The following is a 23,179-nucleotide window of genomic DNA, read 5'->3' as shown; positions in this document are numbered from 1 at the left end:
GTCAATTGGTATTAGCCATTTCTACGATATTGGAAACCTCAAAGAAGAGGTCAAAACCAGAAACAGTTAATCAGTCATGTGAGTTACATTTTCAAAACTTCACAATTAGATTAAGCAAATTAGCTAGCATAAAAACATTTCCCGACAATTTAAGACGTTTTATGGAATTTTCACGTTTTTATACAGCGTTTCTAATGGAATACTTAAACATGTGAATAAAAACAAGTGATTGGAAACATGGCTGATGACACAAACAGCATTATCCCACCCTTGTATGTGATTTTTTTCTTCTACTATGCTTTGTATTAAAGAGGATCTAAGGATGGATGAACTTACGGACGATACACTGGTTCCCTCCCGGCAGAGTCTTCCAGCCGGGGCAGCAGTACGAGTGGAAGCGAGAGCCACACACATTGGGCCTGACGGAGACACACAAAAAAAAAATACACACAAATTCAATACATTACATTACATGTCACTTGTTAGGCGCTTTTATCCAAAGCCACTTACATAGAAGTGTCTTTCCCAGGGACACAACGACATGCTGACTGCAGTGGGACTCGAACTTGCTATCCCCTGATTCAAAGTTCAGCACACTACACCACTGAGCCACACTATACTCACCCAGACCTCCCAAACATATTTGAGTGAAAGCCCTAAACAAATACACGGTTGAGTTACTTTCTGAGCTGCATGGCCTTGGCTTTTAAGTAAACAAAACAAACTTTGATATGAAGCCTCCTCAAGAGATGGATGGAGGGGAAAGGAAATGTGAGGGGCCTTTCATATGAGGAACAGCATTTTCTTTTTATTCAAGGATGGATTTAAGGACAGGATGTATAAAATCCTCCTTTCCCACAAATTCCTCGCCTGTTCTCTGTAAAATATGGAGCATTCCCATCCTGGAGCTCGCAGAGGCCCTTGACCCCGTTTCACAGATGTAAGACTCATCATAGCTTATGAAGCGCTTGATTAGCATGACAAGTTAGCCGCAAGGATTTCCTCTGAGAAGACGGTTAAACCACACACACACACACACACACACACACACACACACACACACACACACACACACACACACACACACACACACACACACACACACACACACACACACACACACACACACACACACACACACACACACACACACAGCTGCCTGACCAACGAATGCCCAGTTTTTATCTACCGTGAATAATTACACAACGACTTTTAACCAGGTTTATTTAGGGACAGAGGAAAAGTCCCAACATCCAATCCCAAAGCAAAAGTCCACATAATATAAGGAAGTGTGTGTGAGTCCACGCTGCATGAAGCCGTTTAACAAGCTGACGGGATTCCAACTGTGTGGTGATAATAATGATACCCTTAGTGACCTTTCAAAGCGCATAATGGCGGCTGTGGTCCTCTGTGTGTTGGTGGTTACTTGTTTGCATTTGCCCATGGCAGGACTGAGATTTGAGGGACCACAACTTTGGATAAAGCCTGATCCAGATGCTCATGGTAAAGTTGTTTGCAACAGGGATCATGGAAATCATTTACGACAGTTTAAAGTGATGCAAGATTACCCTGTGTGTTTTTAAAATGATGAAGAACGAGAAAGGCAACTATTTATCAAGCCTTTACGAGGGTATAGGGTTTATTTGAAAGAGACAGTGCTTATTTATAAAATGCTGGGAATAAGGGCAGTGTTAGCTAGTTAGCTCTTTTCTGTTGTCGCTCAGTAGTTGAAAGCACAGACGTTAGGAATAAAAAAGCTACACATAGAATAAACTAACACTCTTTAACTTCATATTCCCTATTTTATAACACAAGAAGACTTTTCCTCAAGAAGTATATTGACTTTTAGTCTAAAGTTAGACATTTTCTATGAAGCAAGAGAGCTAGAGGAATGAGTACTAAAGTGAGTTAGCATTTTAGCATTTCCTGTTTCTGGGTTTTGGGGTCAGTGTTTATTTTATTTAAAGGGGGCCTGAAATGAAATCTCTGGACACAAGCTAGAGACATCTAAAGTTTGTTCTATGACATCAAAAATATGTTGTATGTATAAAAGACGAATGATAAAAAAAAATTATTTAACCTTTATTTAACCAGATAGATAGATAAAATCTCATTTACAATGCTGACCCGGCCAAGAAGGCAGCAACGTTACACATAACACAAACATGTACCCGCAATGCAATGTAATGTACCCATCAGAGACTGCACTGACCTCACCACTTTCAAAAAACTCACCTCTTCAATCTGGCTTTTAATGTGTGATTGTTTTTGTATTATTTGACTTTAACTTTAACTATATATGTATTTGTTGTTCCTTCCTTTTCTTTTCCCTTCACTATATCTGTAAAGCGTCTTTGAGCACCTGTAAAAGCGCTAACAAATTAAATCTATTATTATTATTATTATGTAAAATACAGAGAACACAACTAAGAAAACAAAAGACGAAAAAGCAGTCCCTACATTGTGCACATTTAGGACAGTAAGAAAGGTACTACTTATTACTGCAAGAGCAGCTGGTGGTAAGGACCTCAGACAACTTCAATTTAAAACAGGCTATAGAGACAAGTGCCCTCAGTTTGAGGCGTGATTGAAGGTCATTCCGAGACCAAGGACCATAATAAAAAAGACTCCTTTTTCCAGCCTCAGTCCGCACAGCAGGAACCTGGACCCGTATCCAGGCTCTGGATCTGAGGCTGTGAGAGTCACAAACTGGAGCAAATCTGGCACATATATACAGTGGAAGCTTTCCTAAAATGGCTTTATACATTAATAAGAATGATGATAAGTGTCTATAAAACCTCATCATGGCTAACATTAGCTGCCTTTAGCTTAGCGACGGTGACGTTAACTTACTTCTGGCAAGTCTATTTGTAGTGTGAATTTGTGAAGATTACGGTGCTGGACAAAACTGGTAAGGATCACAAACTGCTGCTTTCCAAATATAATTGTTTTTCTTCTGTTATACTCCAAAATCCCAAAGCCATTGTGTTTTATCGGGGGAACGAGTGTAACGTGAGACAATACGTCATCCCAGCAGCACTTTATTAGACCCTCCGTGCCTGTAAAATTCCCTCATCATTCAAACTCCATGTTTCCTGTTTTATAACACAGACTGTCCGTCAAACATCTGAAGTCTGAAGCCTAACATAGGAGACATCATCCGAGTTATTATTTCAGACTCTGCAAAGCTCCCTCCAGAGCCACGTTAGACATTTTTACAACTGTTTTCACAGCCTCACTTCAACTAAACTGACCTGTAGAAAAGTCTGAGCTTTAGGTTGAATTTGCAGCCCAAAGAAGGCGCGTTTCCACTGCAGCGGGTCGCTCGCTTTAAGCGTGCCGAGCCGTGCGGGGCCCGTTTTTGGTTGCGTTTCCACTTGGCCTAGTTTCGGCCCGGGGCTACTTTTTCACCTTTTTTCTGGCCCGACTAAATCGTGGTTCTAGGGCCAGGAACAACCAGGCTGAGTCGGGCTGAGTATGCTAAACTGTAGCAAGGCGGCTACAACTACAACAAGATGAACATATTTGACCGTGATTTAATTGTAATACACGTTTCAAAGTGATGCCGAAGTAACAACATACTGATACCGGTTAGTAAAAACCATGAATTAATGCTTTGACAAGTCTGCAGACAGACGGCAGGCGAAAAACCTTTTAAAATGCGTGCTTTCTAAATGTAGCTTGGCTAAGCTAACGCTATATATGCTCCGCCCGTCCACACTCACAGCAACGGCCTATACAGACATAAATAAACCAGCGACTGTACTCACCATGACACAGGCAGTCTGTGGTTTGTACTTGTTTAACTTTTGTCTAGTTTCTGAACCGATATGAGGAGCTCTGAGTAGTGCTGCGTACCGGTACGCCGAACCGGTACTGGACTTGTAAAAAGTTTCGGTTCAAGTCCGGTTAAAACCGGAACGTCAGGAACCGGTACTTGGACTCGCAAAAAAACTAGCACTTACGTATTATCTGGTGTCTGTGGTTATTTAAACATTCCCTGATAAACGTTATTCAGTGTCAATAAATGAGTGCTAATCCCAGTGTGCTCAGTGTACAACATCACATGTCATTTCACCTTCGATTCACGGTTTGAAGACGTAGCATTTCGCCCCATGCTAATGCTAACCGGAAGTGAAGAATTTTCATAATAAAAGTATTAAGTAAATAGTGTGAACTTCCGGATTTTCAGAATAAAACTGATTTAAATTAAATAGTGTATTTAATTCAAAATTACGCCATATCAACATTGATTTTAATTTCTAACAGTATGTATGTACATCACTATGTATGTAGTATGTACTGTATAATGTAAACATGTAGAGTTGTAGAAAAGACATGGTGTACAGACAGTACAGTACACTCTGACTGTACAGTCACTACAGTGTAGCCTATACTGTATAGTAGGTGTGTAACAGTGTAATGTGTATAGTCTACTCTACACTCTACCTTTCAGCAACGTTTTAGGGATTTAGGCTCAGTCAGCTCAGGGACTGTTTGGTTACTTTAGTTTGGTAAATGAAATAAATGTTTGAACGTTGTAGTAGTTCACTGTAGTTGCTGTCATAAGTCATTTGTAGACTAAGTGGAAAAAAGTTTTTTTTTTTACATTTGTACTTTTTAGAGAAATGTAGACACAAGTTGGAAGGGAGCACAATAAACCTGACGAGTTTGAATTTGAGTTGTTTATGAGTTAATTTCAATTGATAATTAGCTCACAATAAGTTCACTTTAGTTACTCGCACAACTTGACACAAGCCATGGGTTCAGGTCCGGACTTATAAGTCCGGACCTGAACCTGAACCTCTGGACTTGAGTCCGGACCTGAACCTGAATGTGAGTCCAGGTACGCAGCACTAGCTCTGAGTGCTAAGAGCTAACGGCTGTGTTGTTTTTTGGGGCGCTCATTGAAGATGACGTCACGGCTCCGCCTACACTGCGTTACTATAGTAACCACTCCAGTTCCTAAACTGTAATGGAAGCGCAGTATTAAAGTGATCCGGGCCTAATAAGGCCTAACCAAACCGAGCGAGGCCTGCAGTTTCTTAGCCCTGATGAACTTCTCAAGTTCTGTGTGAAACCGATGACCTTCCTCTCCTCCTCAGCAGACGTATCGCAGAAGCCCCGGGGCTGTCACCAGGGAGATGACAGCTGGGCTTTGAATCTCTGATGGATGGAGAGCAGAGCTCACTTCCAATCACATTACCAGATGGCACAGAGAGACAGAGGGACGCACAAACAGGTGGGCAAGCAGACAGCAGATATTTACACAGGTAGAGTTTAAAAATAAAACAGGAAGACGGGAGATCCACAGAGGGTTTGTTTTAGAAAGCGTTATGGTTGCTCAACTTAAAAACAGAGTGAAGGAGAAGAGTGTGGCGATGCAGCCAATAGTCATCTTATCTTACACTTGCAGTCTATCAAGAGAAAAGTATTACATCCCCTTTCCTGTACTGTGTTACTGTATATAGGTTTTTGCTTAAATCATTGGTCTACTTTACTTACATGCTTCTATTGGATAGTGCTCCAAGTAGGGCTGCTTGATTATGGCAAAAATTATAATCTCGATTATTTGGGTCAATAATTGTAATTGCGATTATTAAATGCGATTAAATTAAATTGCGATTATTCATTGACTTTGAAAACATCCATTTATTGAAAAGAAATATGTGAACAGTATGTTTTTAACAGTTGATTACCCTGAACTTTAAGTAGAATTCAACTGAAAAACCAAAAAAAATAATAATAATTTAATTAAAAAAATAATTAATAATTTAAAAAATCGTTTTAATTCGATTACGTTGTTTTCGTAATCGTTGCAAGCCATAATCGTCATCGCGATTAAAATACGATTAATTGAGCAGCCCTAGCTCCAATCCATTGTGATAGGCTAAGGGGCGGGACATCTTGAAGCGGTTGATCAATCACTACAGAGCCGACCAGCTAACCAATCAGAGCAGACTGGGCTCTGGTTTCAGACAGAGGGTGAAAAGAGGTGCTGCAGCACAGGCATAATAAATACTCACATGAAACTGAAAAAGCGGGAGCCCTAAACTAGTATAAGATTGTTGGCAGTGTTACAGAGGAGGACACTTACAGTAAATAACTAATATGTGTAAAGACATGGATGGTGTGAGGGGGGTGGGAAGATGGGACGGTGGGAAAAGAAACAGGGAATCAGTGGGAGGGAAAACAAAACAAGCTTGTGTTGAGAAGAGGAGGAAGCAGGAACAAGGAGTGGGGAGAGGAGATATGGAAACGAAAAAAGAGAGAACAGCAAAAGCGAGAAGAGGCCAGACCCTTAGTGGGGGTTGAATTTCTGGGGCAAAAACTGAGCTCCGAGAAAACTTGAGAAATGCATGGAGCGGCATTCCAGCACTTAATGAGCAGTGAACCCCACGTCTTCCCCGGTCTATTTCTCCATGAAGCGCTGCAGGTTTCCCACCGTTACAGACCGAGGGGATGTGAATATATGAAGGACTATTGGGGTTTGACCCTGAGGTGCTCTGGTTTATTATTATTCCTCCCTCTCAGCCTTTCCTCCAGGTCAACGCCTGGTCTCAGAGAGGAGGCTTTACAGGATGAACTGAAGTAATACAGAATGAAAGACAGCCATACAAAAATGAGTTTAAGCCCCCAGGGGTTTTCCTCAATATGTGAAATGTCCCACTGTTCTCAGGGCTCAATCTAAAGGAGATTAACTCTTCTCTGGCCATGTCGCCGCCTTTGAAGCTGCCTCCCGGCCCGTGGATCGCTCGTTAACGGCCATTAATAGTAATAAAAGGAAAATGGCTGCCACCTCATCCAAGGGGAAATATGAAGAATGAGAGCCAAAAGGAAAGTGGAGTCATTCTTCAAAGGGGGGAGGGGAAGAGGATTGAGGGGCATGAAGCACGCCAAATAACCACGTGCGGTATCAAAATGTGCATTACTCTGTAGCTGATAGAGGGCATCTGATAGAAACTACCGTACTTTTCGGACTATAAAGCGCACCTGCATATAAGCCGCAGCAGCTAAATTGTCCGTCTGTCTTGCTCTCGTTCTGTCTCTCGGTTCCACTTTTACTTTGGCGCGCGACATGTCTCACTCTTTTCCGGCCTCCAGCGGGCACGGACCGGTCATAGAGCCCATAGTGTTAAAGGTGGTTAATTTGACCTGTAAAATCCATAGAGTTAGGAGGTTCCCTAGTGGCCGTTAGCTGAACAAAAAAAATGGGGGAAAAAGTCGCGGCTTATAGTCCGAAAAGTACAGTATTTGATCAATTAACGATTCAGCCATTTTTTGGACGGTTGTTGACATTTAGCCAGGAAGATCAATATGTCTCGTTGACATTTTTTAGACATGTCGCATTTTATTGACAGAACAATGAATCATAAATTAACAAACGGCATTTTAATTAATTGTGAAAATAAAAGCTACATTTCAGCTCTACATATTATTTGTTGAAGAGTATTGAGTTTTTCTGTGGATTTCATTTTTTCGAATGTGAGACTTTGCAGCTACTCTTTGTCATATAACATAGTTAACTAAATAACTTTACGTTTTTTACTATTGTCGAGACATAAGGTGAACATGTCACGTTTCTTCTGGTGCAAAGTAATACCTTGGTGGTTTCTTCAGGGTTTTTCCCCAAACATTAACAGCATTTGCAGCCATAAAAGTCAACAAGTCCTGCAGCTGTAGCCTGAGGTCGTCTTGCCATGCAGGAATCCACAGGGGTCAAAGGTCAGGACAGTTTAGATCAAACTGCCACCGATGACGGGGAGCATCGGGCAGGCATGGAAAACGACTTCAGACGGTCTCTCTCCATAAACAGAAGTTCACAGTTGATGCAGGTCAGGTGTGTGTGTGTGTGTGTGTGTGTGTGTGTGTGTGTGTGTGTGTGTGTGTGTGTGTGTGTGTGTGTGTGTGTGTGTGTGTGTGTGTGTGTGTGTGTGTGTGTGTGTGTGTGTGTGTGTGTGTGTGTGGTCACAGGTCGTAAGCCTGGTATCTGACCCTTCTCTGGAAAACGTTGCGTAATGCAACCTGTAGCAACACCTGGGTCTGCAGCCATCAGATCAGAGTGGGACGATCAGGGAATGTACAGAAAGTACAGATGATGATGAGGCTCTTACACACCAATCAGAGGTGAGTTTCACTAACAACAACAACTATACACACTTTAAAGTGTTGTTTTCAAAGGGTTAAACAAGCCTTTATGGGAGCATGTATGTGAAGGATACCGGCCTCACAACCAACCACACATCCTAAAGGTTATGCTTTTTGTTTAACAACATACACAGAGAATTTTTCAAACAACTTTATTTGACTAGATTGAGCTCACCTTGCTCCTGGCAAAAGGCTGAACTGATGAACACCACCCAGATGCATCGCCTAATTGGACTGTGCCATTCCCCTTGAGGGGTGTTTAAAGAGGCGACTTAATCTAAGCCTCCCATCTTCAGAGTCTTCTCTCCACTGCACTCAACAATGGACTGGCCCGCATTGGTATACACTCCTGCCGTGTGGAGAGGAAGGCTGGGTGTGTGTGGGTTGCTCTCGGGAAGAAGAGCTCTCATTTTGGTGAAGTTTTTGTTTATTAATTAATGAATGGCGGTGTGTGGCGCAGTGGGTTGTGCGTATGTGTTTGGATCAGGGGGGCACAGGTTCAAACCCCGCTGCAGTCAGCATGTCGTTGTGTCCCTGAGACAAATCACCCCAAAGTGCTCCTGTGGGGATTGGCCACAGTGTTGAGTCTGTAAGTCGCTTTGGATAAAAGCGTCTAACAGGTAATGTAATGAATGCTAGATTGTATCGGTTTATATTATAAGGAATTCAAAAAAATGTCATCCTAATTGATTTTGTTGCCCATCCTAAAAACTGTATATGTATTTTGGATAAATATGAAATCCTTATTTTTTCCTCCTCTACCTGCATTCCTAGTTGTTGCGATTTTAAAATTACGGCAACATTTTAAAATCTCAATTTATATAGTTTTAGAGTGACTGTCTTTTGACATTTAAAGACCTTGAACTTAAACTAGGATGCAAATGTTTCCATATGTGTTCTTTATATGCAAAATGATGACAATAGACAAATAATCAGCAGACTAATCACTAGTACATAATAATACTAAATGAGTGACAGACGGCTGGCAGTCTAACAGAAACGTACAGTAAATGACTAAATACTCTGTTTATTGGTTGGATCTCAATGTGGCCAATACAATGTGGTGAGTAAACTGATGTTACAGCACGTTATTAACACGCCAATCAGCTGTCCCAGATAATCCAGTCTTTGCAGCTCAGTCTTAGCCTGCACGTACAGTAGGCAAAAATGCAGACACATAAAAAACCTGAAATGGAACCTAATGCACATAAAACAGAAAGGGGAACTGGCAACTCATCACAAAAGGTCATAAATTCTTCCTTTTGAGGTTTTTTTTCCCTTCCTTTGTCCTCATATACTTTCAAGGTGGCTAGGGTTAGGGTTTGATCTGTCGCATCCATTGTCTTAAACTTAAATAAGACAGATTGTGTGTAGAGGACCCCATCCAGGCCATCCGGGTGGTACTACGTTATCCTGAAAGGGACTTCAGTGTCTGAAAGTAATTCTCTGCGTTGGGGCTGATTGTCTGCCAAGTTATCCAGAGCTGAGTAAAGCTGGGCCAAGCTGGCCTCAGTTAATAATGTTGGTGGTTTCAGGAGAAGAAGAAAAAGAGAACTTGGCTGGATTGTTTAACTCCAGCATACAAAAGATCTTGTTAAACTAAAAGCATTTTAGTTTGCGGTAGGGATGGATAATTAATCGAAGTTTCATTGAAAAGCCATTATGGGCAATTTTTGGTCAAGACAAATATGTGAGAATGTGAAGCTGCAGAGAAGTCCCGACCAACAAGAGGTATTATACCGACTTAAAAATAATCCTTGTTTGGTACAGTTCCTCAGAGTAATCCCACCGTGTGTAAACGTTGTGAAAAATAGGCTTCTATCTTGGACGACACAAGGTGTGTGTGGTTGATTTACCGGCTATAAAACTCACAAGGAAAAGCAGCGTTGGAAACTTGCAACCTAGTAACACATAATTGTAAGTGTGAAGGTAAAACCTCTCGGTAATTGCTAGTGTTCAATCCAAAGACCATGGCAAAGGATGTCCTTAGAGACCTCTACACCAGGATCATTTGAATTTTTCAAAGATAAGTGAAATAATGTTTCGAAAAGGATCATCCATCTAATATTGCGAAACATATTGCAATATCAGCCAAAACAATGGCAATTAGTTATTTTTTCTTTATTTATCTTTATTTATTTGGGCCGAAAAATGCTTTTTGCTGTTAACTTAAATTTGGAAAGAGACGTATGACACTCAGCAGATACACAAGGCGAACACTTGAATAGCCATTGTTTAAACCAACGGGCCTAAAAGTCGCAAAAATTCGCTAAAAGTCAAATCCAGAGTTATTTTCCCTCGTCAAAGGGATTGGCCGGGACCGAGCACATTGGAGCTTCAAATAAATTCAAGTGTGCATGCTTTAAGTTGATGCAGAAGATTGCGACTAGATCCAAAAAGTTTAAAGAGTCAGGCCGTTTTGGCTTCACCGCTGAGCAACCTTTCTAGAAATGAATGGGGACCTGCCTCCCACGCTGTATCCAGTTCTCTTTAAACATCCAGGGTGCAGCCCTAGTTTGTAGGGCTTTCAACATGTAAGAGTCCTGCCTCAAGCTTTTCTATCTTTGTTTTTAGCCGTTAGAATGTTATGAATGAGAACATAGGGAGAAGTGACCTGTGGTGTTCAACACACAACGTCTAACTTTCCTTATTGACGCCGTGCTAATCAACTCGCGGGAGAAATCTAACGCCACTTCAGCAAGGAGCCAAGAGGAAGACACGCCCCTCGTCGATGCAACCAATGAGAAGAGGACTACTGAATGATATTAGAATGTACGGGGAGACAGGTCTCTCTCTTCTCCTGCCCACAGCTGCGAACACTTTTTGTTAGATCCACTACAACGCGACTTTATTAAATATTCTTTAAACTTCCTGAGGCGTCACCTTGTCTCCTTTTCTTTCAAATACTCCCGGACTTTGAACAAAAGAACATTTACACCAACCGTACATTCAGTCGGCCATCATCAAACCAGCACTGCAGCTCCAGGTCGGATCGGATACCACCCTGGAGTGGACCGGTGCCAGGCTGCAGTGTGCGGAGGGAGCCAATAAATCAGAGTCAGCCAGCATCAGAGCCAGAGCCACCAGAGACGGAGCAGGGGATATGGAGCTCCAGCCAGTAAATAAACACCGCACCAGCAGCCCAAGGCCAGCGTAATGACCATCATTAACCTCAGCTCCCTCCATCTCCCACAGAGGAGCGGAGAAGCCCGCACTGAGGCTCTGGTAGGCCCCTGTGATGCCTGCAGCTCTCACATAAAAGCATTATCATGTCGAACAAGCCTCGCTGTGAGCGTGGATTATAGTTTGATGGGTTAAGAGCTGCAACTAACCCTAACCCTCATTTCATACCTGGGCGATTTACAAAGTGTGACTACTTTCCTAACAAATAACTACACACACACACACACACACACACACACACACACACACACACACACACACACACACACACACACACACACACACACACACACACACACACACACACACACACACACACCATGTATACATCACTTCAGGGGACATTACATTGACTTACATGCATTTCCTGGAGGCTGATCCTAACCTTAACCATAACCAACACATGCCTAACCCTAACCCTTAACCTTACCCTTACCCTAACCCTTAACTTTACCTTAACCCTAATCCTAACCAAGTCTTCACCCTAAAATGAATGATCCCCCATGACCTCCATTTTGTCCCCATAAGGGAGGCGAGTCCCCACACGTGACTGTGTAAACAGATGTAGGTACCCACAAGTATAGTAATGCTAGGCCACACACACACACACACACACACACACACACACACACACACACACACACACACACACACACACACACACACACACACACACACACACACACACACACACACACACACACACACACACACACACACACACACACACACACACACACACACACACACACACACACACACACACACACACACACACACACACACACACACACACACACACACACACACACACACACACACACACACACAATTAACTATTCCTAACCAGGAAACCTTGAACCCTAACACCCTAACCTTAATTTCAAACCTGGGCGATTAATAAAGTATGACTTCTTCGCCTTTTCACAATTGGTTTCGAGATTCATCGTTTACTCGTCATTATATTTTGTTTCCATTTAAGAATAATAAACAATTAACGATAGAGCAACATGTTTGCTAAAGCATTATTTACATCGGCCATTTGTGTTTAGATATTACGATAACACAAGCCAAGAGGTATTTGCAAACCGGTGGACATCGTGAGCAAGGTATTTTCTCAGAGTGAAACATGTTCTTCCCAGTCTCCAAATGACTTGTATTATCAGTACATTATACTTTAAAGTGACATAACCCAGAGAAAAGCAGGACATCTTCACGAATCAGAGGCTATCAACAGCGATATCTGACATGTCTGCTTGAAAAACCGCTTTAGTGATTCATCTATTATCAAAACAGTGTCTGTTTCCTTTGGTTCTGTTGCGGCTCTCGTCGGGGTGAATGAGTTGTAGTAACTGTAACACAGCCAGCGAAAGAAACATTTGGCTCTGATTACACGAACACTTTCTCACCGTGTGATTTCTTCACCCGGTGGCTCCTGTCCAGCTCTCAGATGCTCACTTCGCTGATGACTAATTTTAACCGAATCCAGATTAACTGTGATATTTTTCAGGCAACGATACTCAAACAGTAACTGAAAATAAAACCAACACATTACAGCCATTTGGTTTGGCCTGCCATCATGGGAGCTTTCGATGCAAGTGACAGTTACCAGGCAACACCTAGAAGACCCATGGAAATAATCAAACCTTTTACAAAATGGAGCCCAACATCCTTTATCCTTAACATACCCTACATGTCAGAGATACCATGTCACCTATTTACTACAGAACTATCACAACAAGAGCATTTCATTCCTCACACGCCACTGTTTCCAGAACTTAACAATGTAGTGGAAAAAGTCTGCCGTTCTCAGGAAAGCACACTCAACCTGAGGGAAGTAATGTGCTATTGTGCAAGGTCTCGCCGGCTGCTCGCGGGACAATGCGTGAACGTGAGATATCGCTCAGACGGATTATATGTACCGATTGGGGTTCAATGCCAATGAACTAATTCGTAGTTCACTGAACACACAACATGACCCACGGCGGCCGTACAACAGACTTTAGTGAAGAACATGTTAAGGGTAAGGGACCACCACGTTTTTATAAAATGTCCCCCTCTGTCTCGAGGGAGGATTTTCTTTGGCCTTCTATATTAATCCAAAATGAGTGACAAGGCAGACAAAAGTATTTATTTTAAGCAGTATGAGCATGTTTTTAGAGAAAACACCAGTTCTGGGTTGCTTACCGCCTTATGGGGACCTCCATTATGGGGACCTCCATTTTGTCATAACTGAAAAGACTTTTACTTTATGTATGTCTCTTTATCTCTCGTATCCAATCCCCTCGTCATCTCATGCATAATGTCCGCATTCTTTCTTTCTTTAATACTGCTCTGTTATCCTCTCTGCTGCTTTGTCACCTACAGCAGTGAAACAAATGCCCCTTTTCATACCCCCCTTGGGTGATACGAATACCTCATTTCCTGTGGCTTGGCACCGGGGGGAACCGTAAGCTGGGACAGATGGGAGTCTGATTGGAATAACTGATGCAGACACTGACGAACGGGCCCCAACAAAACATCCTTTGTTTTTCAAGAAGTGGCGAAATATACAGTGAGAACTCTCTCCTGCGCCGCCTTACGTCCCACACCCGGAGTCGTGGTGTTTGGGTAACAAAGTGGGGAGCTGAAGCGTGGGAGAGGTGATCCCTGGAGGTAATGTTACTGGATACTCAAAAGAACAACACCTTAAAAGGCTATTCTGCGGATTTCCAGGTTCATATTTGTATTTTGTTCCTCTACAGCAGGGGTGTCAAACTCAAGGCCCGGGGGCCAAATCCGGCCCGTGACTTCATTTTCTGTGGCCCCACAAGAGCTTGCAAAGAATATAATAAGTTTATTATACGGTTACATGCCTCTTTACAGAAGCACATTGCCCATAAACTACATGTCCCACAATGCATCTCAATGCACTTTTTTTTCAAAATGTTACTTTTTTTTCAAAATGTCACTTTTTTGTTTTTCCAGAATTTGGCTTTTCTTTTTAAATCATTTTGTGACATGCGCACTGAAGAGACTTGCCCAGACTTCTGCTTTCAGACGTAGTTAATTATGAAGTTATTACCCTATCCGATAATAAACCAATGCACAGGCAATAATGTAATATAATACATTATTTAATATTAAATATTTATATATTTATTCTTATATAGTCTTATATATAAAACCGGCCCTTTGAGTGCAACCACGATGCTGATGTGGCCCGAGTTTAAATTGAGTTTGACACCCCTGCTCTACTGGGACATGTCTCCATGCTTTAAGGTTAAAAAAACTATTTTTCTCATACTGCCTGTCCTGCAGCACCTCTTTTCACCCTCTGTCTGAAACCAGAGCCCAGTCTGCTCTGATTGGTTAGCTGGCCTGCTCTGTTGTGATTGGTCAGCCGCTTCGAGATGTCCCGCCCCTTAGCCTACAATGTGTTTGAGCGCTAGCCAATAGAAACGCGCGTGTTACATAGTGGTGTCACAGACAAAGGAGTTTGGGGGAGGGGCCAAGTTTACGATGTAAGCCTTTGCAGACCATTTACATGCACACAAGCCTTTCTACCACACTACAGGAAAGGGACATCATAATACGGCCTCTTTTACAACTTGCTCATGGATGTTATGTACACACACAACATTTCTCTGCCTTAACCTTAAACACCAGGGCCTAACATCTCCCCTGCTGCAGTCCTTTCTCCAGCTTCACTAATACACTGAGTGGAATGTGGGTCGTGCTCTTCGTCCACTCGTGAGATGTAAAGGAGGCTGTTGTCTCTTCCTTCCTTTCCCATGAAAATCTCCATTTGCTGTGAATACACTGGGAGATTTCAACGTTGACCATGTGCTGTTTTGGGGGAAACAATGTGGTAGTATTCAGCAGCATAATTTGGTATAAGTCGGGCTTGGCCGCCGCCCAGAAAGCACAGCAGTTGAAAGAAGGCGGCCAGAGAAAGACGGCAGGCGGAGGGAAGACATTGATATTTTGAACTTTCTCCAGATACTGTTGCGAACGCTCCCAGGTGTGTATGCAAAGCAAACGGTATTCTTCTTTTTAGTACTCGATTTTATGAATGATAAAAATGGAGGAGAGTCCTTCCTGCCTTTCGCCATCAAACTTTAAAAACTGGACTTCTAATGACTAAAGAATGACTAATTCAATCTTGTACGGTATGTGTGAATATTGAAGGTCTTCAGACAACTAGTATTTATTGTGTCTTATTTTAACTGATTTGTGTGTATTATGTTTTGTTGTTCTGTTATTATTGTTGTGAAAACTCAATAAAAACATAAGTATAAAAAAAAACTGGACTTCACCATCAAGAAAAACATTTTTTAAACCGTGCAATTCAGTGTTAATATATTTTAAAATATTGTTTTAATTGTTCTTGTTAAAACAAATGATTTTATTTTTTACTTTCAATGTTTAAAAAGGAATGTGTTACTATTTGTTTTTTATAATTACCATTCTAAAATGGAGCAACTGTTGAAGCTGAATATAGTATAATAAGAATGAATCCAAACTGTGTTATGCGTCTCATTTGGGATTCGTCCCACACACACAGAGATGGCGGTCCTCACCCTCTCAGAGTCTCCTGGCCGCGGCGCCTGACCCGCTGCACCTCTCTCTGGTCCTCGGTGCCGGTGAAGCGGCTCGCTTGGTACTGTCCTGTCCCGGGAGTTTCGCCCCAACACAAGTGGAACGACCCGACACACATGGCCGCCCATCCCAGCAGCACCCGGGCCAGCTTCCCTGATGCCATCGGTCCGTCTGGCTATCCCTCCAAAACGCAGTTACCTCCCTGTTACCTCGCACTCTCTCTGGCTCGCCGTTCACCGCGTGGACCCAGGCTGAGGAGTCTAGACCGGGATCTAGATCAGAAGTCCTGGTGTGCACTCCAGAGCAGGGGCTAGACAGAGGAAGAGAGAAGATAGGAGATTAGAAACACTTTAAAGTTCCCCTATTATACTGTTTTTCATCAATATATCACAGGTCTCAGATATATACAGAACCTGTCTCTGATTGGCTGAAACACCAAACAGATCATTGCAGCATTACCCATAATCCCCTCTGTTTCAAAAGTTCTGATTCTCTGTCTGTTACTTTAGATGAAAATAAGGAGCCCCTCCCCACGCCCCTCTGAGAGACATTTGGTTACAAAGAACTCAAAGGAGCTCTAGAGGAGATTCAGGTGATAAGGGGGGGGGGGGTTACCTTGGTTGCTGATTGGCTAATGGTTACACAAGACAACACATCGTTATGACATCATAAAGTGGCCAAAATCTGATCAGCTCGTTTTCAGAAAATGGATCAAAAAGAGAGAGAATCTTTGTTCCTGAAACTTTCAGAGTCTCTTTCCACAGAGGGGACACATGTTGATGTAGAAGAGACATGAAGAAGAGGGGACACATGTTGACGTAGAAGAGACATGAAGAAGAGAGGACACATGTTGATGTAGAAGAGACATGAAGAAGAGGGGACACATGTTGATGTAGAAGAGACATGAAGAAGAGGGGACACATGTTGATGAAGAAGAGACATGAAGAAGAGGGGACACATGTTGATGTAGAAGAGACATGGAGAAGAGGGGACACATGTTGATGTAGAAGAGACATGGAGAAGAGGGGACACATGTTGATGTAGAAGAGACATGAAGAAGAGGGGACACGTGTTGATGTAGAAGAGACACGAAGAAGAGGGGACACGTGTTGATGTAGAAGAGACAAGAAGAAGAGGGGACACGTGTTGATGTAGAAGAGACACGAAGAAGAGGGGACACGTGTTGATGTAGAAGAGACACGAAGAAGAGGGGACACGTGTTGATGTAGAGGAGACACGAAGAAGAGGGGACACGTGTTGATGTAGAAGAGACACGAAGAAGAGGGGACACGTGTTGATAGTAGAAGAGACACGAAGAAGAGGGGACACGTGTTGATGTAGAAGAGACACGAAGAAGAGGGGACACGTGTTTATGTAGAAGAGACACGAAGAAGAGGGGACACGTGTTTATGTAGAAGAGACACGAAGAAGAGGGGACACGTGTTGATGTAGAAGAGACACGAAGAAGAGGGGACACGTGTTGATGTAGAAGAGACACGAAGAAGAGGGGACACGTGTTGATGTAGAAGAGACACGAAGAAGAGGGGACACGTGTTGATGTAGAAGAGACACGAAGAAGAGGGGACACGTGTTGATGTAGAAGAGACACGAAGAAGAGGGGACACGTGTTGATGTAGAAGAGACATGAAGAAGAGGGGACACATGTTGATGTAGAAGAGACATGAAGAAGAGGGGACACGTGTTGATGTAGAAGAGACATGAAGAAGAGGGGACACATGTTGATGTAGAAGAGACATGGAGAAGAGGGGACACATGTTGATGTAGAAGAGACATGGAGAAGAGGGGACACATGTTGATGTAGAAGAGACATGAAGAAGAGGGGACACATGTTGATGTAGAAGAGACATGAAGAAGAGGGGACACATGTTGATGTAGAAGAGACATGAAGAAGAGGGGACACATGTTGATGTAGAAGAGACATGAAGAAGAGGGGACACATGTTGATGAAGAAGAGACATGAAGAAGAGGGGACACATGGTGATGTAGAAGAGACGTGAAGAAGAGGGGACACATGTTGATGTAGAAGAGACATGGAGAAGAGGGGACACATGGTGATGTAGAAGAGACGTGAAGAAGAGGGGACACATGTTGATGTAGAAGAGACATGGAGAAGAGGGGACACATGTTGATGTAGAAGAGACATGGAGAAGAGGGGACACATGTTGATGTAGAAGAGACATGAAGAAGAGGGGACACATGCTGATGTAGAAGAGACATGAAGAAGAGGGGACACATGGTGATGTAGAAGAGACATGAAGAAGAGGGGACACATGTTGATGTAGAAGAGACATGGAGAAGAGGGGACACATGTTGATGTAGAAGAGACATGGAGAAGAGGGGACACATGTTGATGTAGAAGAGACATGAAGAAGAGGGGACACATGTTGATGTAGAAGAGACATGAAGAAGAGGGGACACATGTTGATGTAGAAGAGACATGAAGAAGAGGGGACACATGTTGATGTAGAAGAGACATGAAGAAGAGGGGACACATGTTGATGTAGAAGAGACATGAAGAAGAGGGGACACATGTTGATGTAGAAGAGACATGAAGAAGAGGGGACACATGTTGATGTAGAAGAGACATGAAGAAGAGGGTTCAGCTCATCGATATTTTTTATTTAGTCTGAGATGTTCATGTGAGGATATGGATCGATCCACTGACCCTCTGATTGATAGACACCCATTTTCTCTCCGAGCCACTAGGATATGTCATGTGAACGACGCCTTGAGTCACAACAACTACTTTCCAAAGTTAGCCGAGCTTTCGGTTCACATTTGAGATCTGATCCGTTGTGTTTTGTTGTCACGGAAAAACCACAAATATTCTGATAAATAAAATAAGCCGACAACACATTTTCTTTGAAGTGTCCATGTTGTTTCCATATTTCGAGGCTCCATTAATTTTGTAATACCGGGAAGATGCTTAAATCCTTAAGTCATATGGTTTGTTGTTGTTGTTGTTGTTGTTGTTGTAATTTAATTATGTTGGTTATACTGTACACATGACCTCTATTGCACGTCCATCCGTCCTGGGATCTCCATTTATTTCATATCCTCCTAAAAGCTCTTAAAGGGTTTTCCTTAAAGCTTTTTGGCTGAGCTGGCTTCTATGCATTTTCCTTTTGCACCACAGGTGTAAATAGTTTAGGTCGACAGGCGGCTTATAACCGACCTGTCCACATATCTGCAGAGTTATCCCCGTTATCCCTGGTTGGGAATCATTGGTCTTACAAATCATGTGTAACCATAGGATACAGCTTCAACCATTCTCCTACATTTCCTGAGCTTTGAACAATCTGTGAACAAGACATCTTGCCATTCTGTTGTGAAATGGCTTCCAAAGGAATTATCCACTGATTTGATTTCTCTGCTTGTGACAAGCTCGGTGGTTATTTTGAGAAAAGAGAAAACACATGAGTTGTGGGGTGAATAAAGAAGAGCATGCGAGGAAATCGTAGAAACACGTTAAACCCTGACTTCCAACAATCTGTTTTCACTAGAGAGCACTTCAAAGCCGTGCCATAAGTGGTTTATCACTGCACAGACACCACATACTGTATGTAGTGACTGCACTACACGGAGAGAAGTCGTAAAGTGATTACACAGACGTGTTCGATGTCAGAGACCCGGAGCTGTTGAATATGTTATGTTTTTTTACGTTAAAAGGGATGTGAAGGCAAATAGAAATCATCTCAACTCCCACAAGCTGTTTTAAACTGAAACATGTCTACATCGTGAGTTGTTTTCGGCCTCTTTGGGCAAAAACATATTTAATACAAGCTCTCATCTCATACTGTAGGTGCAAACTGCTAGCATGGGCCATAAAGAGGCATTGCTTGAATTTATAGGGTCAGAAGCCAAACATGTTGGGGATCACTGCCCTAAATCACACATGTTTGCCTAGTGCACGCACATGTGTCAAACTCGAGGCCCGGGGGCCAAATCCGGCCCTTGGTGGATTTAATTTCGGCCCGCAGGATAATTTCTAATTCCTATTAGATCTGGCCCGCCGGTATATTGCACCTTCACTCCATCCTGAGGGTCTCCTCCGCTCAGAGCCGGACCCCAAACATTGATGACCTTGCACCCAAGATGAGATGCCAAGTGTCTGAGCTAGCATCTCAGAGCAGCACACTGAGTTCAATGGATGCTTCCTTCTGCACTTTCTCTCTCGACAACAGGCCATGTTTGGTTTTCAATTTGAGGGGAATAGTTTTGTTGAAGCTGTTGTTGGCCTGTGGGGAAATGTACTCATAAGAAATGACTCTGGAGAAGCTGCAGATAGAGCCATAAGAAATGCAACTGATTATTTAATGTTGTTTTTATAGGCAATAATTTAAGCGTTGTTAGTCCCAGGTTTAATATGTGCAATAAGTTCATTTCAATAAGTTCTGCAATAAACGTTGAACCAGTCCGGCCCTCGACGAGTACCCATATTTTTTTTTTGGCCCACTGTGTGTTTGAGTTTGACCCCCCTGGCCTAGAGGGAGCCAGAGAGGGAGCTAAGTGGTGAGGTGAAGATGATCAATCAAACTAAAGATGTCCCTAACCAGCGATCTGAGAAAACAACAACCAAATACACTAATTTAATTGCTCCCATTATTGTTCATGATTTATGGAGATGGGGTTTATTTGCTAACCCCAAACATAGTTTATAGACCGACAAGCTTTTCTTGAGTGTGTTAACCTGGAAAAACATTCATCTGAATGAAACAGCCTTCAGGTTTATTGTCTCTTCTCCACCTCATTATGAACCACTATATAACCGTGGGCCCCTAGTGATATATAACCTCAGCCAAGGGGCCAACCACACTCGAGATATATCTGGGGTGGACGCAGAAAAAAGATAATAAATAAGGCACCTCATCCTGCTGATTCAGTTTCATTTTAGAGGGAGATGACATACAGTAGAACAGGGGTGTCAAACTCAAGGCCCGGGGGCCAAATCCGGCCCGCGACCTCATTTTATGTGGCCCGCAAGAGCTTGCAAAGATTATTATATTCAATACAATTGGTGTAATTGTTGAATATTTGCTTTCAATTATTTGCCCTAGACTTCTGCTTTCAGACGTAGTTATGTGTGAAGTTATTAGGAGAACTGATAATAATCCAATGCAGAGGCAATAATGTAATATAATACATTATTTAATATATATTATATATTTACATATGTATATTTATATTGAGAAGCCAAGAGTGTGCAAAGCTGTCATCAAGGCAAAAAATATTCTGGATTTTTAAAAAAAAAATTGTTTACTAGAGAATTCCATGTGTTCTTTTATAGTTTTGATGTATTTAGTAATGATCTACAATGTAGACAATTATTAAAATAAATAAAAACCTTCGAATGAGAAGGTGTGTCCAAACCTTTGACTGGTACTGTATATGTATAGTTACAACCGGCCCTTTGAGTGTAACCATAATGCTAATGTGGCCCGCGATGAAATTGAGTTTGACAATCCTGACATAGAGGATTGTCTTACTCCAACATGCAGAGAAAAGACAGAAGTGAGGCAAGACTAGACAAGACGTGGTAATTAAGAGATAATTAAGTTAGGAAAATTGCACGTCATTATCCCAAAAAGTACTTAATTGTGCTTAATCTCAAATCTCGCTCAACTTTCTAATCACTGCAATCATACACAACTAATGAGAGTTGTGATATAGTAGATAGACGTTGCCAATTAAGCTTCAAATGGAGTTATTAAAAGAAAAAATTCCACTGAAGAGAAAAAAAGTTGGCAGCAGAAGGAGAAGTGAATGTAGGCGGGATCAATGCGGAACAAAAGAAATGCCTGATCAATTACAGACAGCTCTGCTCACAGTGCTGTCAGAGAAAGGCAGGTAAAGCCGCCAGTCTGCAGAATGTGGTCATCAACGCATCCCCAAATCTCACTAACAAACCATCCATTGTAATCGAAGAGTGACTTGAAAATCCCAGCTGTATTTAACATGCTTAAAGGAACATTAGGAGATGCGAACGTGTGTTGCAGTTACTGAAAATGCAATATTTAGAAACACACGTCATGCCCTTACAGTCATAAAGTGCAGCTACTACATTGGAGAAGGAAACAAAATCCAAACTCGATCTCAAAATGACCAAAATACACATTTTCTATATATTTGTTGCAGTATTTCTCTGCAGCTCCGCGCGACTTTATGAATGAATAAAACGCAACATCAGCGTCTCCAGCGGAACCGAGAGTAAAACCGAAATGGGAAATAAGTCCTTGCATTTTTTACCGAATTTTCTTTCCACGAAAGCTAATTCCAAACTCCAACATGCGAGCAATGAAACAGTAGGACGTGACTAGTCTATCGGGGATTTCTTTTGTACCATGCATTTGCTAAAAAAGCCGGTAAAAGTGAACTCCACCCGCATATTAACAACTTTTCATCCACCTCCCTGCGTCTGAACCTCCTAATTAGACCATTACCTCTCCAAAACAGACATGCATAGAGAGATAATCCCCGCTTAACCACGGGGTGAACAATAGTCACAATCAAAGCCATTGATAACAGTAATGTAAGGCTCACAATACCTTGCAACAAAGCGGAGTGCCTCGGCGTCGAGGAGCCCAGAGTCGGAATTTTTGGGAGAGGATATGTGCCCCAGAATGGAATATTGAACTATAGCCTTGTGAGAAAAAGGGAAAAGTTAGGGAAATGCCCTGTTTGGGAAGAGGGGAGGGGACACAGGCAGAGACAGGGGGAGAGAGAGGGGGTAGGAACGGACTGCAGGACAAACCCACATTCCTCAAGACTCCTACAGTTGTTATAACAGGGGCCAAGCAGCTAAACTCCACACTGAGGCTAACAGGCTTCACTATCATCACCCTGCAACACAAACCTTCAGGCTACTTCAGTGAGGAGATAAGGCTCTCCCCAGAGGAGAGGATCTTTGATGCCTCCTTAGAAGCATCGCATGCCGTGGAGACATAATGAAAACAGGGTACCTAACATTATTGTGAGGGGAACAGGTCATGATGAGTAATTAAATGTGAGGTGTACTCAGTGGAGTGAAGTACCTAAGTTCATTTACTCAAGTACTCTACTAAAGCACCATTTTGAGAGACGTGTACTTTGTACTTCTACTCCACTAGTTCAGAGGTAAATGGTGTACTCTAACTCCACTACATTTTATTAATACCTTTAGTTACTTCACAGATGTGGATTAATGATGTGAAATATAATCAACTCTTGAATCAGACTTTAGTTCCACCTGGAGTAAATCCACCAGCTA

The 23,179-nt window shown here is 42.4% G+C and overlaps 1 protein-coding gene across 1 annotated transcript in view; it reads right to left on the bottom strand.

Annotated features, from left to right (window-relative positions):
- Positions 1–22,565, bottom strand: part of fbn2b (fibrillin 2b) — a 123,043-nt gene extending 100,478 nt beyond the window's left edge. The window contains exons 1-3 of the mRNA XM_034080825.1: positions 22,479–22,565; positions 15,894–16,222; positions 337–419 (exon numbers count right to left, since the gene is read on the bottom strand). Coding sequence (XP_033936716.1) covers positions 337–419; positions 15,894–16,075 — 265 coding nt within the window. The 5' untranslated portion in view covers positions 16,076–16,222; positions 22,479–22,565. The remainder of the gene's footprint in view (positions 1–336; positions 420–15,893; positions 16,223–22,478) is intronic.
- Positions 22,566–23,179: the final 614 nt, after the last annotated feature.

The sequence above is a fragment of the Pseudochaenichthys georgianus genome, chromosome 4, assembly GCF_902827115.2.
Source record: "Pseudochaenichthys georgianus chromosome 4, fPseGeo1.2, whole genome shotgun sequence".
Classification (NCBI taxonomy): domain Eukaryota; kingdom Metazoa; phylum Chordata; class Actinopteri; order Perciformes; family Channichthyidae; genus Pseudochaenichthys; species Pseudochaenichthys georgianus.
The sequence above is the reverse complement of the archived record's forward strand: the minus strand, read 5'-3'. Positions and strand labels throughout refer to the sequence as shown.